The sequence below is a fragment of the Falco naumanni genome, chromosome 5 (assembly GCF_017639655.2).
Source record: "Falco naumanni isolate bFalNau1 chromosome 5, bFalNau1.pat, whole genome shotgun sequence".
NCBI classification, from domain to species: Eukaryota; Metazoa; Chordata; class Aves; order Falconiformes; family Falconidae; genus Falco; species Falco naumanni.
The window spans coordinates 23,230,326-23,248,820 of NC_054058.1; the positions used below are offsets into that span (position 1 = coordinate 23,230,326).

General features: G+C 45.6%; 1 protein-coding gene across 3 annotated transcripts in view; it reads right to left on the minus strand.

Moving 5' to 3' along the window:
• Nucleotides 1-18,495, minus strand: part of LOC121088784 (cat eye syndrome critical region protein 2) — a 102,623-nt gene that overhangs the window by 49,529 nt on the left and 34,599 nt on the right. For all 3 annotated transcript variants that reach the window (XM_040595345.1, XM_040595344.1, XM_040595346.1), the window contains exon 2: nucleotides 2,681-2,775. In XM_040595345.1, coding sequence (XP_040451279.1) covers nucleotides 2,681-2,775 — 95 coding nt within the window. The remainder of the gene's footprint in view (nucleotides 1-2,680; nucleotides 2,776-18,495) is intronic.

An 18,495-nucleotide genomic window follows, 5' to 3' on the forward strand; every position in this document is an offset into this window, starting at 1 on the left:
ACAAGCTGCTCCTAGACAGACTGTGAGAAAACAGGCAGGTAACACTTTGGCCATCAAAGAGGTAAGACATGACACAAAATTAACAAAACTTCAAAACCCCTCGGAGAGGTAAGTAAACTGTGTTTTACAGGAAGTCATATGAAGCATCTTGTGCTTGAACCGCAGAGATCCAGCCCAAGAACAACAATGAGAACAAGCTCCTACCCTCCCCTCTGAGGTGCAACAGGGAGCAAAGTTTACAGCCTAAAGATTAACAGCTCACAGCCTCGGCATGAGGGATGCAGAGCACAAATGACTGGAAAAATTGCTGCTGCAACACCACTGTGATGATCTGTGAAACGGCTGATTTTTCCCACGTGAGACAGATACCTACTACATCTGCAACAGAAAAAAGGGAGTCCTCGCCCATTGTGGAAAACCAAATCTAAACTCTACACAAATTCTACCTCTTACATGCACAAGGAGAATTTCAGGCTTTAAAAAACACATTCATTTTGGATGAATATTCCACATCTGATTTGTACAATATGAAACAAACAGTGGAGCAAGTTTGTTTCTGAGAAATGTATTCAAGCCCTTATTTATCTACAGATTTCCATATTTAGACTACATCTTAATGCTTCTTCCTTTCCGACATCTCTCTGCACACAGCACCTTTCCCTCTGTTCCCTGGTAGCCTCCCCCATCGCTTCCTCCGCAGTGCTTCAGAGCACCTCTCCCTAACATCTCAGCGGCTGCAGGTGGTTTTGCTGATACATTCCTTCAGCTGTTTCCACCGTGCTCTCCTGTTGTGCTATTTTCCCCATCTCTGCAGAAATGACTTCTCTCATTGTTCCCCTGCCCATGAGACAGTCCCCTTCCACAGGAGGTGCTGTGGAAAGGGTGCAGATGGTTTCTCCCTCAGGCACCTCACGCTCTCCCTAGTACAAACGTTCAGGTGAGGTGTAATTCTCACAACTTCACTGGGTGATTTTGCCCTTCTCCATTTTCTATGGCACCTCTTGTATACGGACAGACACATAGCAACGGCTACATAGGTACCTATGCTGCACACGCACCTTGACTAGGCTGCACAAAACCACAGTTGTGATACTAGCTCTTCCTTCTGCGATGACCTTAACTCCTTGCAGCTTTTTAGCATCTTGGAGTTAACCAAGGCACAGGCACAAACTGGGACCTACGTGCAATACTGAATAACTACACATTGTTGAGCCTCCAAGTGCATCACCTAACTGTGCATGAGTGTATATGCATTTGTACATGTGTCACCTTTCCCCAGACAGACAACTTGCCAATGCCCAACGACTCACTTGTGATTCATCCCTGAAATTTATTAGTTAAAACAGCTGAGAAAGGGGAGGAAATTAAACAGTGCAATTGCTAAGTGGACACTCTTAGATCTGGAGTGTAGGAGAACCTCACAATATGGAATTTATGAAATGTACCAAACACAAATCTTGCACTACTTCTACAAGAGTGAGCTGGTTAAGGTGGGCAAAATACTTAAGCCACTACTTTCTGGCATTTCTGGTATGAAGAAATAAACTCGCTGCATGTTTACAAGCAAAGTTATATTGCTCTGTGGCTATTTTGATGAAGAAGGGACACGATTGCAGTCCCTTTACAATCAAGCTTCTCATCACATCAGTTTCATTCAGAGACAGTAAATGCAGTGCAGCTGCCTGGTTCAGGTCCTGATTCCCATTTTTGCTGAATGTCAATGCAGCAACACAAGAGAACTTACTTAAGTGGCAGATATATATATATATGTATATATAAACCTATACATTTTGTAGAACATAAACAGTTTTTTAGAAATAGAGCTTTCAATGCAAGTACCTATGGTTATACCTATGCAACAGCCTAAGCCTCTGCACCACAGGGAAATCTTGGGAGCAGGATTGCTTAACACCTCTTCTAAGCAACTGCAAGTGTTGCCAAGCTGTCTTCATCTCCACAATTATGCTTTGCTATTAACGTGATTCACAGAAGAACAAATAAAACACACTACAACAAGCCTTTGTTATCACTGGGAGCCCATTTCACTGTGTGAGTGGCGATCCTCTGAAGAATGATGTTCTACAGAGGTCTCAGTTTGGGAGGCTACTTTGGTGGATGATAACAAACTGTCTCTGGATGTCGAAACATCAAGGGAATGTGTCAAATCACTTACCAACATCCTGCAACTGAACTGATTCTAATAGTCTTATTTCTAAGAAAATAGTTACAGTTGTCCCTCTGTAAAGCAATGGGATCTTCCATGTATGTGAGGTGGCTGCAGAGCAGCAAGTATTCTTCTATGCAATATACAAAACGTTGAAAACATATGTGATGATTTAAAGACTGTGTGAGATCACTAATTTGACCAAATAAGAGTGCAAAGCGCAGCAGTACATGTAAATGTTTACTGTGTGCGTTAGTGCTATAGCAGAGCATCAAACGTGTCTGCATGGGATCTGAACGATGAAGTTTGCCTAACAACAGGTCTGTAAAATTAAAAACCTACATCTCAGCCCAAGAAGAGCTGGAATTCCCTTCCACTTGGTGAAGTATCTGGCCTGATTGCTGGTGGCTGCTGATCACTGCCATGTCATCATTCTAAATGCCATGAAACATCCCCGCAACTGTGTTAATTAGCTCCCCTTGCAAAGTGCTTAAGCCATAGAGCGAGGTTACTCACGTGATGTCTCTGCGCTGATAGCAACCTTGAAGAAGGCAGGCGATCAGGTCACTGATAAACTCCACATCATCCCTGTGAAGAGCAGCTTCCAGTTCCTAATGAGCAGAAAGGAGAGAAAAAAAATCCCAACCATCAAACTAATTCCTTAGAATTTACTGCCAGCTGATCAGGACCGAAAAGACCCAAGCAGCCCCAAGTACCTGTACAGCTGCAGAGCATACACTGGGTAAGCTGACCTTCCCCTTCATTAAAAATACTGCTACTACTACCTCTTCATTGCAAGAGTTTATGGGAAGACCTTGAAAAGCTTTTACTGAATGTCACTCTCCAGCCAGAAGACTAATGCTTTTGTCTGGACACAGAAAAATAGAGTTCAGTAAGGTTGAGATACCACAGCCTAATAAGCAAGCCATGATTTCTGCCATGTTCAGCTGATGGGCAGGAATCAACAGTTTCATTCTCCTGCTTTGCTTTCCACTCGCTAAGGCTGATGAGTTCATTTAAAAGATGTGCTCAGAAAGCGTGGCCCTAAAAGCCACTTACACAGAGAAGTAGCAGTTTCAGATAGATAGCCAGAAATGACTGAAAGCTGGCAAGCAAATGCCTCAAAGAAAAGTGGGCATTTTGATTATTTAACTTATTTCTCTCTGGATTTGGGTCCCATCCCCCTTCCCCCCCCCCCCCCCCCCCCCCCCCCCCCGTAAGACAGAAAAAAAGGGTGGAGGGATGTCAGACCTCATAACCCCAAACCTCAGCCCTTGATGGAGAGGTGGAGAACATCACGGCTTATTTCAGCACGATGGAATTCACATAAAGGTGTGATGCAGCAACTGATCCACAAAAAGGATAAATTTCTGAACTGTAGTTATTATGAATTTCACACATGTAAGAAACACCCGGTTTTCAGCTAGCAATTTCAAGCTTTGTTTTCAAAAATATTACTAGGTTAACTACAGTTTTATTTATACGCCAGAAAATCATTCACAGTAAGAAAAATCCACTTCCTATAAGACTTATCATCAGTAGTATACAGCACTTAACAAGATTTAATATGGATAAACAACAGAGGCATAAGAAGCTATTCTTTCTGGGTTTCAGAGTAAATAATGGATTGAATACAAATTCCTACTTGAATGTTACTCAACAGACTGTTACACAAATGGCTAAGCTAATGGCTGCAGAATAAAGGTTAATGGTCAGAGAATAAAGGATAAATGTTTTGGCACTTACCCAATAAAGAAGAGAAAGTGCTTTTTTATTAGACCACAGTAACTGCAGTAATAAAATTATTGATAACAGATCACAGATTAAATGCTGCTTGTAGTTTTTTATTGGAAATGTATTAATGGCATATTTTCATTATCAACACCACTCTTATTTACCTCTTGTGCAACATCCAAAACATGCTTCATGAGTGGCAGCCTGACACCTGCCCTATGAAGAATGTACTAAACACATCTATTGTATGTGGAAACCCAAGACAAGGAAAGGGTGGTAGGCAGCCAAAGCTGGACATAGCGTCCCTGGCACAGGGCGAGGAAAAGCCCCAAGAATCTCTGTTCTGGCCTCTAGATGACTACCCTGCTTAATGACAAGTTAATACAAAAACTGCAGTTGCTGCTTGCCATCCCTGGGAGAGAATGATATTATTGTTGTGTAAATAGTAATCATGTTATATAAATACATAGCAGTTACCGAGTGAATTCACTTGATAAGCAATCAGTATTTTGGAGGTGCTGACTGACTTTGTTTTGTAAGTTACTTTACTGGACATCCACCTTCTAACAAAAAATATAGGAGATGGGAGACAAAAAAACCCCAAAGTATGCAATATGCTACAACATCCCAGGTGTGCTACCAGGGTAAACTTGCAGCTTGTGAAAAACGACATGTTAGGACCCAGAATAAATGGCAGAGGGAAAGTAAGTCTCCGGACGTTCCCCCCCCCCCCCCCCCCCCCCCCATTCAGCCTCTCCCTCATCCACATACAGTTGTGCACTGAAGCTGTCAGTCAGCAGCCTGCCTCTGCTAGGATGTGGCAGCCTTTTGTGTGAAGGGATATTTAAAGTGCTTCCCGTGAGCCTTTTCAGCTGCTGTTTGACTAAACACTCCTTAAGCAGTGGCCACAACAGGCTCAGATAGCCCCTATCTGCAGCCATTGTTTTCCAGGCCCAGGAGTGACCTTTACATTTTTGGAGCCAACAGGTCACCCCGGGAGCTGGGGGACATTCCTCAGGCACTGGGCAAGGTGCTGTCTCCTGGGCAGGGACCCACCAGCCTTCCCCAAAGCATGTGGCCAGGTAGTTTCTCCCCTTCTCTTGCTGACTTTCCTCTCTCTCAGGTGGGTGTCCCTTGTCCTTGCCTTCACAGCAGGTGCAGCACTGATTTGGAGATCTGACCCAGTCGCAGACAGACTTTGTGGCCGCTGGCTAACAGGAGCACTGGGCACGCAGACTGACACAGGGCTGGGTGCAGAGTCCCAGTGACACGCTGTGCTCCGGGGCTCTGGCACAAGTCAGGGTTAGCCAGCACACACGTAGCACCAGGCTAATGAAGGTCCACGATTAGCAGGCATGAAGCTGTTGGTGCTTCTGCAGCAAGGTGCTTAAACCATGCTCCCCAATGCCACGGGTGCTGCCCGTAGACCACTGTGGTCCTCTGGTCCCTACCGACAGTCACACCTGGTGCCAGTGGGTTATGGTAAAGGCACAGTCCAAATACTACTGTGATTATTTGCCTTGGAAAAAAAAGACATTGACATTGTTCTGTAAAGTTTTGTCTACTTTTTTTCTGTCAGTGCTTGCAATAGGGCAAGAGCAGTGAGAGGTGCTTTAATTTCCTAGGGCTGGGTCCACCGGCACTGTTTCATCAAACAATTTTCTATCCAGCTGGAATCTCCAGCTTTCTGCCCCAGAACACCTAAATCCTGGACTTTTTCCACACACCCAGGGTGTTGTGAGAACACTAGGGACCAGGAGGATGCAATGCAAATCTTAACATCTCAGGACCACTAACAAAGAGTTGGGGTCCTCTTGGGTTTTTACCTAATGTTTCAGCCCATGCTTTGCAGGAGGAAGAATAAACCTTGTTTTTCTAGCCCTCCCCTCTAACAAGGGACAGCCAGCAAAGCGGCATAATGCTGGAGCAGCGCATCTGAGCAGAGATGGCTGAAGTGATGCCAGGGACTCCCAGGAGAAAGAGGCCACCAACCCCACCCTGGTCCTCAGGGCAAACCCTGCCTTGGGCACCTGACCCTACGCTCCTCTGGGCTGGCCCAGGGCGAGCGGCTGGGCTTCCTCCTCACCACCATCCTCCCCACGCCTCAAACTCTTTTGTTTGTCCCCTTTTCTCTTTGAGCACTGAGCTGTGAGCACAGAAATCTGAACCTTGCCAAAATGCTTTGGGGACGGCACAGAAAGGAAACAGAAGAGGCAGCAAATCAGCAGAGGAAGGGGGGGACGGACACATCTCCTCCTCCTCTAGCTGGAGAGCAACAGAGAGGAGAAAAGCAGGATTCTCCCCCTCTCCAGCTGGCGTCACACCTCATTAGGGAAAAGCCTGTTTAACATCTTTCCCTCCCCCCAGCCCGGGACTAAATCCCCCCAGAGTCAGGCAAGGGCTGTCGGGAAGAGGCAGCCGCTGGAGCAAGGGTGACCACCTCGCCCGGGAGAAGCGCTGGCCTGAAGCAGGTTAGCCGGAGCGGGCGAGAGGGCACCAAGCCATCCCGCCCCGCTCCCTGGGACAATAGCTGGCAGGGGTGGGCTGGGGGTGAAGGGTCTGTGCCTGCACGTCCCACGCCAGGCATGGTTCACCCCACCAGTATGCTGCTGGCCAAAGGTTGAGTCAGAAACAAACGCTGCTCCCCCAGAGCTGCTGTGAGCATGCATTAAACCCCCGTATCACCCGCGTTTTGTTGCAATTGCTGCTTCTTCTCTGATCTTGACAGCATGCAAGTGCTGTGGCCTCTGAATGTGTGGTGACCCAAGCCCCACGCTGCCCAAAGTATACTCCTTCTTGGTATCTGCCCAGATTTTTGAGAGGGAGGACAGTCAACTATCCAGGTAAAAGTAAACAAATGAGTCCACAACTGTGACAGCAGTGACAACACTGTCACCGACGCAAGCGCAGACGTGATGGCGGGGCTGCTGCATGTGCTGGCTTTTTGAACTATGGAGAGCAGCTGGCCAGTCTCCAGCTCCTAGCAAGCTGTCTGCTTGGCAGGATGTGTCACAAATTTTGGGGCCCTCATTTCAGAAGACAGGCTCCTCCAAAACCGCAGGAAGCCCAGCACATGCAAGAGCCTGGTGTGAGCAGGCTGGGCGCTGAGGTACAGGACTGCAGTTTAAAGGCTTCCTCCTCTGTGCTGGAGCTGAATCATCTAAAACCAAATCTGATGGACATAACCAGTTTAAGCACAGCTAAGCCTCGTCCAAGTTAGCCATCAGTTTAAAAACCCCAGTCTCTTCAGCTCTATTTCCATACTGCTGCCATTATCAGCTTTCCATTGCAATGCTCCCAAGTGACTCAACAGGCTTTTGCAGACGCTTTAGGAGATCACCGAAAGCTACCAGTGGGCTGAGCCAGCCCCAACCCATGTGCTGAAATTCCAACACCATCACCGAATCAAGCCAGGACATTCTTTTCCCATCACAGATAACTAATGACTACAGGTACCTGAGCAAGACTCTGGCAAATTCGTGCAAGAGAGTACAGTTACTGGGATTGGTCAGGAAGGTGGGAAGTCAATTGCAGGTCTGAAATGCTTCCAACAAGCACCATTTATCCCTGCGTTGAGTGATGCTGGTGTGCGTGCTTCACATCTCTGGCTAGTAAGCTCCTGCTCTCCTCCCCACCAAAGAGCCAGCCACCCCAGGAGGATGCAGGGACTTGGGGAGGGACCACTGCTCCCCCCAACATGTCCCAGAGAGGAAAGCGTGGCACCCGCCTTTCAGCTGAAGAACACACCCAGGTGAGTCATGAAAAGCAGCAGCAGGCCAATGCAGTGAATAGCGGGACACAGTCCCAAAGCTGATGTGACAGTATCCAGCTGCACCACCAGCCAGTTCCTCTGCCAGCCCTCACAAGTCAGCTTGTTGCTCTGCTGGTACACTCAGCCCCTAGAACATACTCGGCACGCCTGAAAAAAACATGCCCCTACCCAGTAGCTAGAGAGCTTCCTGCAGCCCAGTGCCATGCTCTCCCTGCTCGTGATTGCTTCCATCACATGGGAATAGTATTCAAGAGTGCCCTGCTCTGCTTGACGAGCCAGGAGGGTATTGTGGGGAGTTAGGGCTATTCCTAGGGCCACAATACCCTAAAAGAGCAAACAGCAGTGGGTTTAGATGGTTGCCATAAAGTCAGAAAGAAGTTACAGCTCCTGATCCAGATGGATTCTTCCAGCCACATTATTTTAATTTTAAGCAGCTAGTTGCAGACACCAGCCATTATCCAAGCCCGCAGCTGGACACATCTCTCTCAGCTTCCCCACAGTCCTGCAGGAGCCTGCATGCTGCCCTCTCTACAAGATGCTCCAGGGCCTTACGGCTTCCTGAGCCAAAAGGGCCTCCGACTTCTCCACTCCACCCTTCCACTGCAATGAAAGTGGGCGCTCAATGCCCTGTGCTCCTGGCAGAGGGGACCAAGTCAGCAGCTCTCCTCAAGGAAACATCATCATCTTCACCTTGAGGCCCGGGGACCACAAACTCAGGGGGAGCCAAGCTGGCCTTCTACGGTATGGCTTCAGGGGTGCGAGAAGAGGTTTAGTGACACCCAGCACCACAGTGGTCCCAGCTCTTCTCTGAGCCACCAGACTGGTGAGAGGGCAAAAGATGAAGAACACACACCTGACTGAGCAGAAAAGCTACCCTGCCAGAAGAGGACTATCATTTGGGGAGGGGTGAAAAAAGCAAGAGCAGCTAAGGTATTCCCTTTCCCATTTCTTCAGGTCCCCCCTTAATGTCTGTCAGTGCCGTCTGAGGTCCCTACCTACCTCGACTTTCTGTGTGCAGACTGAAGGCTATTTCAAGCATGTTTTAAATAGGGGCATAATGTTACTCCAGGACTAAACAGAGGTGTGAGATGACAGCTTTGTATGAGCAAGATGGTTATAAACAGAAAGTCAGGGAGAATTTATCGTATTGCCTCCACATTGCACTTGTTTGCAAAGAACAAACCCCATGTGCTCCCCGCCGTGCGACGGGTAACATCAGCCTCCTCTCCTGCAGCAGCTCCCTTCAGCTACCAAAGGAGATGAACAAACACTGAACTCTGCTCAGTTCAGCCCAAGTAGGTTTGAAAATGCAAACTCTTCCCAATGCCCATGGACATTTTCGGTCAGGTTAGAATCTTCCAAAGCTTGGTTTATAGGCATACTCCGGTTTTGTCCCCCTTTAGCCTTTCTATCAGGATGCTTACAAATCTGAGACCACCATGCTATCTATTTATCCCACCTACCAGAACAGTTGTGGCTTCTTGTTCTTCATCCACGTTAACCTGCTGCCTGATCTCTCCTTTGGGACAGGGACCCTCCCCTGTTTGCACAGCGTGCCGCCACTTGCTCTCCAACTGCAATTCTTCACTGCTACATAATACAAACAAATACAAGCTGCTCACACTGGGTGGCTAAAGAGAGATTTCAGACGGATCAATCCAGTCTCCCTCCTGTCCCAAAGTTTCGGTCTCCTCCTAGCTTGTCTTGCCTGCAGTGGAAGTGATTTGGGACAGGAACTACATTCGTTATGAATTTTACGCATTGTCAGCACTTAAAAGATGTAAAACTGCTACTTATTGCATTTCCTCCCCCTGCAAAGCACCCTTCAAGATGGACAGGGTACATATGAAACTCTGAAGTAACAAGTGATTAATTTCTGATTAATAGTTAGACATTACTACTTTACGCCTCTAGAGAACCTTTCATCCTAGAGCATCAAAGCATTGAAAGAATATTCAGTAAAGCCTTGTAGCACCTGAGAAGGGAGGGGATGCACACACCCACATGCAAAGCAATTTTACAGATGGAGGAACTAACGCAAACCCAAGCACCCTTACCAGGGCCATGCTTCACTCAGTGGCGAGGCTGAGAGAAGCCGTAAGGCTTGGCACTTGATGACACTGCAGTCATTCCTTTTCAGCAGTTTTATTAACAGCCAAAGCATTTGGAGATCATGCTATCTCCCTCCAAATGATCATTTCTCCCTTTCAAAATAATCCCCTCTTCCTTCAGACCACATAATTTACACCGTTTACCATAAGCCAGTTATGCTGGCTGAGGGGCAAGCATCGCACTGGGCACTGAGCTGGCTTTACATGGGAGAGGGACAGAAATTTCAGGTTCAGTATAACCAATGGTCTCCAGCCTGTGGTTTGCAGACGTCTTGCAGACCCTGTGGAAGACTTCCAAGAGGCCTGCAAAGGGCAATTGAGAAAAGCAAGCTTAACACCAGTCTGCTTAAATTTCTAATCAGGGGTCTATGCCTTTACGGGAAAAGTACTGGGGTCATGCCCTTAAGAAAACCCCAGACCACAACACCCCCAACAAAGTGGCTGACCACTATTGCCCAAGCCACAAGTTCAACTCCTCTAGCTGAAAATAACCTACATACACAAGGTGAGAGGAAACACAATCTGCTTGAATTGTATCTTTTGCCTCACCCTCAGAAAGATACTATTTATCATCACCTAGAACCGACCTCGCCCAGTAGCTGCGCTTGTACGAAGTATCAGATGCATTCAAACCATTAAACTACTTGTAGATTATGCTGGTTTAGGCTTTTGGATTTTTTTCTGGGAAGACAGGTTGAGAAAAGTGGTGAGCAGACAGCTAGAGACAGGGACCATTCTGAAGCTAACCCATAATACCATATAGATTACATATTGTTAAGCTCTCACAGTCCCATGCCAGTAGTACCTTGCTGGTAAAACCAAAACAAAACAATCCCAAACTCCTCCTCTCCACAAATGCTGGATACAGCATTCCCATTTGTGGGCTAAGTACTACCAGCAGCTGAAGACTAAAAACTATAGCAACTGTTTTACACAGCAACTTGGGTGAACACAGTCACATTGGTGGGGAAGAGCATCGGCCCAGCTCTACCTGTTCTTGATGTTGTTTCTGGAAACAACATCACCGGGTTAGCTATGGTCCCTCCCCAGACGATTCAGCTGCATGATAAATAAAGAAGAGCTGATCCTGCCGTGTCACCATCTCCTGCGGTAAGAGGCTTCCTGGGTACCTAGTGGGAGTTCTGCTAAGCTTTTAAGCCCATTGGCAACGTGGGGAACAGTCTGTAGCTCCAAAGCCAAGAGGCTCGAAGTAATAATCCGATTTCAAAGCTCCTCCTCCTCTCCAGCCAAAGGCAGCAAGAGAGGATGAGATCAGACTGTAGATGCTCTTCATTTTAGGTCTGGCCATTGCACTCATGCTCATCTGCTCAGCATGAGCACGGGGAAGGGAAAGGATGAGTGCCAAAATCTGGAATGGATTGCCTGGCTAAAGTTTCTGCAAAGATTTAAGACTTACTGGGAAAACAATTTTTAAAGGGATTTTTGCTGCTCTTGATATAGCCCTACGGGCCCCATCTAAGCCAACCTCCACTTTTCTAGTTCATGCACCGGCTGCAGCTCCTGGGGGATTTACTCACTGCCATCCTGCACTACTGAGGCACCATGGCATTCAAGCTATGCGGCTGGTTTGCACTCCTGCCACGGAACTTCTGTCACAGCAACAGAGTGGTGCTCTGGCATTTACATCACTGCCCCCTCCAGGATGTTATTCGCTGACAGTTGATAAGCAAGCTAGGAGAAAACTATCTTCACGGGAGTCAAAATGAACAAAAAGCCCAGATTGCTCCTTAAGGATTCAGGTGATTCCCTTACAACCCTTCTGCCCTCCAAACAAAGCTGACAACCTGGCTTTTGAATGGGGGAAGAAAGATCCCTGGTCACCCTTGCCTGAAAAAGCAGGATGAAACGGTAAAATACATTAAGATAGAAAAGGCTGTAAAGCCTTGCTTTTTCCCTTTAATCTGATCTCCACAGCCAGCCATTCTTCTGCCTCCCCTTTGGATGCCCCGCGGAGTGCAGCCCACAGCATACCCACCACAAACAAACCCTGGCTGGTAGCTCAGCGGGGTGATAGGCCTTAAAGTGCTGTCGGCACTAAAAACTGCTCCTTCTCGCTCTGGGTCAGACAAAAGAGAAGCCACCGAGAGAGCCCGCAGCCACACACAGGTACCCCGCAGGTTTCTACCACCAAGCGTGGCCAAGATGAATGGTGGGTGAATTCCACCACAGTACTACAGTGAAATCCAAGTTTCAGTACTTTTTTCCCCCCTATTGATTCAGCAAAGAAGAATTTGCAAAAGTATGAAATAGCTGCCTACCAGTACCAACCCTTATGATGCAGCCAGCCAGCTACTCAATGTGTACACTGCCTGTCTGCAACAGGCTTGGTCTCAAGTCTGAAAATAAGTTTTAAGAATGCACATCTATTCCATGGCATAACAGTTTGTAGAATCATAACCAACAGGTCTCTTTCAAACTCTTAGATAACTGCCTGCACTACTCTGGAGAACCAAAAGCATTACCTTTCTTATCTATCACACTCGCTGAGGTTATTCCAAACTTACACAGTCCAGACATACTTCAACACACAAATTAATGAGTTGGTTTTGTTTTTTTTTTAAATTATTATAATAACCACAGACGCTACCATCCTAATGAGACATATATGCATTACGGGATAGGCTTGTCATAGAATATGGTGTTTCAAGCCTGTTAAATACTGTAACGTGAGTCAGTTCCTTACACAGCCCCAGCTTTGTAATGCACATCACCATGGGATCTAATGTCAAAATAAATTGGTTTTGTTCCCTCTTCCAGTACTCACGATGTACCTTCAGCCCTGTCCAAAAAAAACCCCTGTATTTCATCGGATATGTGGAAAAGTCCCCCAGAGGCAGCATCTTCCACAGGATGCTAGTAAAAACTCAGACAGGACCCAACAGGATTGTCTGGTAACAGCTCTCAGGGCTGGGAGCAGCTGGGAGATGAGCTAGGAGCCCCATGGAAATTCCCGTTCCCTTCCCTGCAGCTGGGGAAAGGGTCTGCTCAGAAAAACAAAACAAAAAGCTGGCAGTCCCAGGGGGTTTAGGCTGAGTAAAGGATAAAATCTCAGGAGCTGCTTCTTGCAACACACTGTGAGTACTTCCATGTTCACACAAGTGTCATGGTGCAACTGTCCTAAGGCCTCTCAGCCAGAGGTGGCCACGAACCACCCCTCCACCCGCGTCTGGAAAGAGCTCAGCTCACACATGTTTGCCAAGGGAAATAATACAGAGCCCTTCATGTGCTTAGGAGACAGATGCTCCGTGTTTGACTCCACATCTGGCAATGCTGCTCCATAAAAAAGGTGATGGAGTGCTTGTAGCTCTCCTTCCAGAGCGCAGGATTAACATCTTCTTCAACACATACGCCATACAGGAATTCTTCTCTAGCTTAATTTAATGTCGTCTTTATAAGCCAATAAATTTGCAGATTGCTACAAACACTTGGCTATTTATGCAATAATAGTTACATCTGTCAGAAATGCTGAATTATTATTAATGTTAATTACCATTATTATTATGTTCATAAATATTAATGCTAACTACACTCTTAAAACACATATTATAAACAGCATCGTAATTTGAGGGAAGCGCAGTAAACTATTGCCCAGACACAGAGGAAACCAGGTCTACTGCTATAACACTTACTCTACAGACATTAGTTGGAGTACCTTTTTCCCCTAAATTCTTTCCTGCCATCCAGAATAAGAAAAAAAGAAAAAACCCAGACCTGTTTCCCTACATTTAAAAAAAAAACCACAAAGGTTTGTTACATCTTGTAAACTGTAATAGCCAGCTTTGTTACTGCAATTCAGTATAGAAGTGATGACACTGGATTATCCAAAGATCCACACAAAATGCTTTGGTTGGATGAAATAGCTGATCTGCCTGAAGTGGGGAAAAAAAAAATCCATGGTAACAGATAATTATATAACCAGCTTGTAAAACTGTTATTAGTAGAGCATGGGATCAGGAAAGCTCTGGCTTTTATTCTCACTTCATGCACTCAGTGATGAAAGCTAAACCTCTGTCTGTCTCCCTCTCCTCACCCACCCAAAAGTTAGATAATCTTTAGCCAACTCTGTAAAACACTTTGAGTAAAAACTTCGAGTAAAACACCACTCACAAAACATCTTTGAGTAAAAGCAAGGCTGAGATTAACGTACTGCTACTTCTCTAACATTCAGATGCTGTGTTCTACCTTGATAACAGAAGAAAACTGGAAAAAAATTCCCTCTGCCATTCAGATAAGGTAGCTTAAGGACCTGGGGGTAAACTCTAAAGTTCAACATCTTAGTTTGAAAGGACATTTCCAGTCATTGGCTACTGGAATTCAGATCTTCCGATCTTCACTAAGTGATAAAACGCAATAAAAAAGAGCTTTGCCAGAAGGTGTCTCTCTCAAGGAAGGAGTGGGAACATTAGCCATTCTGTACATTAACTACGCATAGCAAAAAACCACACATGGACCTTGTTCTCAGTTACCCACAACTGAATGTCTCCGGAAATCTTTCCTCAGGAGTACAGCTTTGCTCCTCCTTTCTCAGGAATGACAGAGGCGAATCCAAGCAGGAGAAAAATTAAACTGGTGGCAACAGACCTTGAAGGTCTGACAGTGACCTGCAGCACTAAGGTCTTCGAAACTGCTTTCATTTGCCACAACATAAATTAGATTCCTCACTAGGTACAGCACCAGGGTTAATGGGAGCTTTATAAAGCCTTCTTTGAACATACAGATTATCCTTTTCAAAAAAGACTAATCTTGTGATTTAAAGTACAGTACTGGGAGCCAGGAAACCTATTCCCAGCTCTGTCAGGCTGGGTGACTTCAGGCAACCCACTTGTCTGTTCTCTGCTCTTTTTCAATACACACAAAATAGAGACAAATGCCTACATTTCCCATGAAGCTTAATACTTGCAAGACAACAAGGACCAGCAGAGGATGGCAGGCCTTTTTATAGACGGGCTTGCTCAAACCTCTCCAAACAGTAAGTCCCACAGATAGCAGCAAGGACACCCGCACTGGGCGCTTCACACAGGCAAGAATCCTGAATTACAACACTACCAATTACATTTTTTTCAGTAGTGAAGGAAATGTTTCATCCCGTCCAGCACTTCTGTCCAAAGGAGGTGCTTAAAAGGAGCAAAACTAAGGAACTAAGAAAAATTCAAGTTTAGGGAAAGCCATGCTGGTTAAGCAAATCCCAAAGAACAGCCTTCCTCTGCAGGATCCGATTTCACTGCAAGAATGTTAAAACCAACTTAAAGACAACAAAGTAAATTAGATTTTTAAAAAAATAGTTAAGTATTTCAAAGGTAAAACACAGAAATCTAGCAAAAGTGCAAGACGACACAGAACATACAGTGCTGAGAACAAGGACCACTACTTTCCTTTGAAGAACAAATTCATCCTAGACATCTCCACTTTGAAAACCAATACTGGCTTAAGAGTCTCCTCTCAGACGGTGCCTGCCAAGCCTCCCAAACCATCAGTTGCATACTCTTCATGTTTTAGTTTCCATACATTGATCTCCTTCAAACTTTTAAATAAAATGCATATAAAACATTTGGGTATAATACAATCCTATGATTTCCAAACCTCCTTATAAGAGGGCACGCGAGCCTTACTTGTGCTATGCACTACACATGCCAAAGACACACATCTTTCAAGACTGAGCACAGCTCTCTTCTGTACACCCCAGCATTTTGATCAATGCATGCACATGCTGCTACTGTTCTGAAACACCTACTTGCCCATAAGCACAGATGACTCTGACCTGGTCACTCCCAGAGGGCTCAATCCCACTGTACTAACGGGTGGTAACATTTCCCATGACTCAGCCTCACTGATAAAGCTTTAGCAAGAGGAGTTCCAATGACTGTTTCCCAACTCATTCCCTTCCAGCACATAGAAATTTCAGGAAGTCATTTTAACCCAATAACCTCCATGTCACTTCCACCCAGTCAAAATAGAAGAAGAAAAAGCAAACAAAAAAAATCACATCCTACTCTGCAGACTACAAAATTTGCTCGTTCCAGGGTTTCTTGCACAGAAAAAAGTTATTCAACCACAAACACCATAATGTCACTTTCTTTTCCTCCAAAATAAATTCTGATGTTAAAAAATTTCCACCTATGCATTTACTGTGGGCAGCTTCAGTCAACACAGAAGCACATCCACAGCCAGCCATCAAGGAACAGCACGCAGGACTACCTCTGTATTGGTTTCCAGCTGGAGTGCAAAGTTAGGAATTTGCTTTCCCCCCCACACCCCCAATTTGACCACTGATCTGAGAAGGAAGAAAAAAAAAACCCTGCCAAAATGCCCAGACTCACTTTTGTATAAACTGAGGTATCATAATTATTTTTCAGATGAAAAGCAAATGATTATATTTTCCTAATAGCACTTGGCGAGAGAGCTAGAGCAGTTTGATCCGTTGCTATTCATTCCTTCGAACACACATCCAACCTTTCAGTCTGTGCTTATTGGCTATACGGAAGGTAAAGCAGCAAGGAGCACTGAAGGATTAATTCTCACAATAGCGGGAAGCAGGATCCCAGCCCGTGAGGGGGTGGGGGTGACTGGGGGAAAAAGATGAGCGTGTAGGCTTCAACCCTGGTCTTTGGACTTCCTTGCCGTGATTTCATCTTCTGCCTAAAGCTACCTTAAAAGGGAGCTACCATGGAAAGGGTGCCCCGATGGCTTAAATGTAGGAAGTGTTACGAGAATTTTGTTTTAAAACTGCAAAGATGATGAGGAGGGACTATATATGTGAGATAGATGTGAGGCACGGCTCAGCAGGGAAGGGAATAGCTAAGGCACAAACAGTTCATACGCTGTTGGGAGTCACACAGTAGCTGAATAGATTTATGATTCAGATGTTTTAGTGTTGGTTATCAGCGATTAGCTCAAACTCTTAGAAAAACAGAGAGGGAGAAAGATTAAGCTTTTGTCAGCTCTGGCCCTCATCCTTCCTTTGCCTGGCAGCAGGGGTTACTGATTGTTTCTGTCCCTTTTTTAACATCAGAATGGCTTGGAGCCACATTCATTACAGAAGCAGATCACACTGCCAATACAATCATAAACATTAGATTCAACAGCTAATCATTTAAGTGCAACATAATTTATTTAGGAACATCCTATGCAAGTATATTTGTAAGATTTGGTTATATGGGAACTTTTAAGCGGGGGGGGGGGGGGGTCCGACCACAGAGATCCTTTAGGACACAGGGCTGACAAAGAGGGACCGGTTTTGCTAACTTTATCTTCAATCTCTGTATAAGCCTAGTACCATTTACACAAGAGGACTTCATGCATGCATCTTGATGGCATTTTACTTCACAACAACTACATGGACTTCTCACAGATAAGCTAAGTGACTTGCCCAAGATCACACAGGAAGCCCAGATGCAGAGCACTAAACCTGAGCCTAACAACTCTCAGACTAGACCTCTGACCATTACAGCATTAATCCATTTCTAATTTAGTTTAACTGAACTTAACGCTCAGCTAACAGATTTATTCCAACCCACTATTACATGGTGTGGAACTATATATTAGAGAAAGAGATTTAGACTTTTCTGTGAATCACAACTCTACAAGTAAATGCAATGATGTGACCTTAAGGACAGAGCCATCCTCAGCACCTCCACAACCAGGTGACCTGAAATGCTGCTGACCTGCCAAACCACACTGCAGCGAGACTCTGTGGTTGTGGAGGACAGAAGGAGGACGCTGATCCTGCCTCACTGCATCTGCAGAATGATGTGCATCCCCAGCTCCGACCAAGGTCCAAAGTCCATACAGAAGTAACTGAACACAATTCCCAGTTTTTTAAATGGTTGGAGCCCGTAACAGCCCCTTTTTGTTGAAACTGTAACAGACTACACTTTCAGGGGAGAAAGAGCAAATCAGGGTAGGTTAATAATCTGTAACGGTGATATAGCAACTATAGGTTATACTGCTATAAAACAGAGTTCCCCTATATTCCCTTAGCTGTAGTTAAAACAGACAGCGGTACTAGGACTTGCACAGAAAGGAACCCAACGGCAGATTCCTCTCTTACAGATCCAGCCAGGACCACTCATCCAGGACAACAGTGGACTAACACTTACATGCTGACCCAGCGTACAGTGTAAGCAGCAAACATGACGTGCTGGGTCCCTCTCCAACCCTGTGTGTGTGTGTTCACCACTCACAGAGTCCATCTGTACACTATCCAACACATCTGGAAGGCAAACAGGCTGCACATCTGCACATCAGTGGTGCAGCGGGTCCAACACGGAGAGGGAACATCAGGCTTATTATGCTGAAGTTACACAGATCATCTGAGTGATTTCTATCCAAAAGCTCCCAGACAGGAACAGTGGAGGCCCCAGACTTCCCTGAACTGCTTCTTAAAGTCTTGCAGTGCTGCTTTCCTTGAGATGCCGCGCATGGTGCAAGCAGATTAAACTCTATTAATGTACGACACTTTTAAACAGTGCAAACTAGAAGTAAAGTTGGAATTAACCAGACTGGTGTAAAATTATACCTTAATGCACACAGGAACCAGATTAGAAGACAGATGGCGACGAGGAAAGGAGAAAGAAGAGTGGATTGGATATACATATGTGGATTTACATTCTGTGAGCTTGGCACACATCTTAGAGGCATTTTTTATTTCCAGCATAATAGAAAGTTGCCTGACAGTGCTGGTACACTAGATAAGG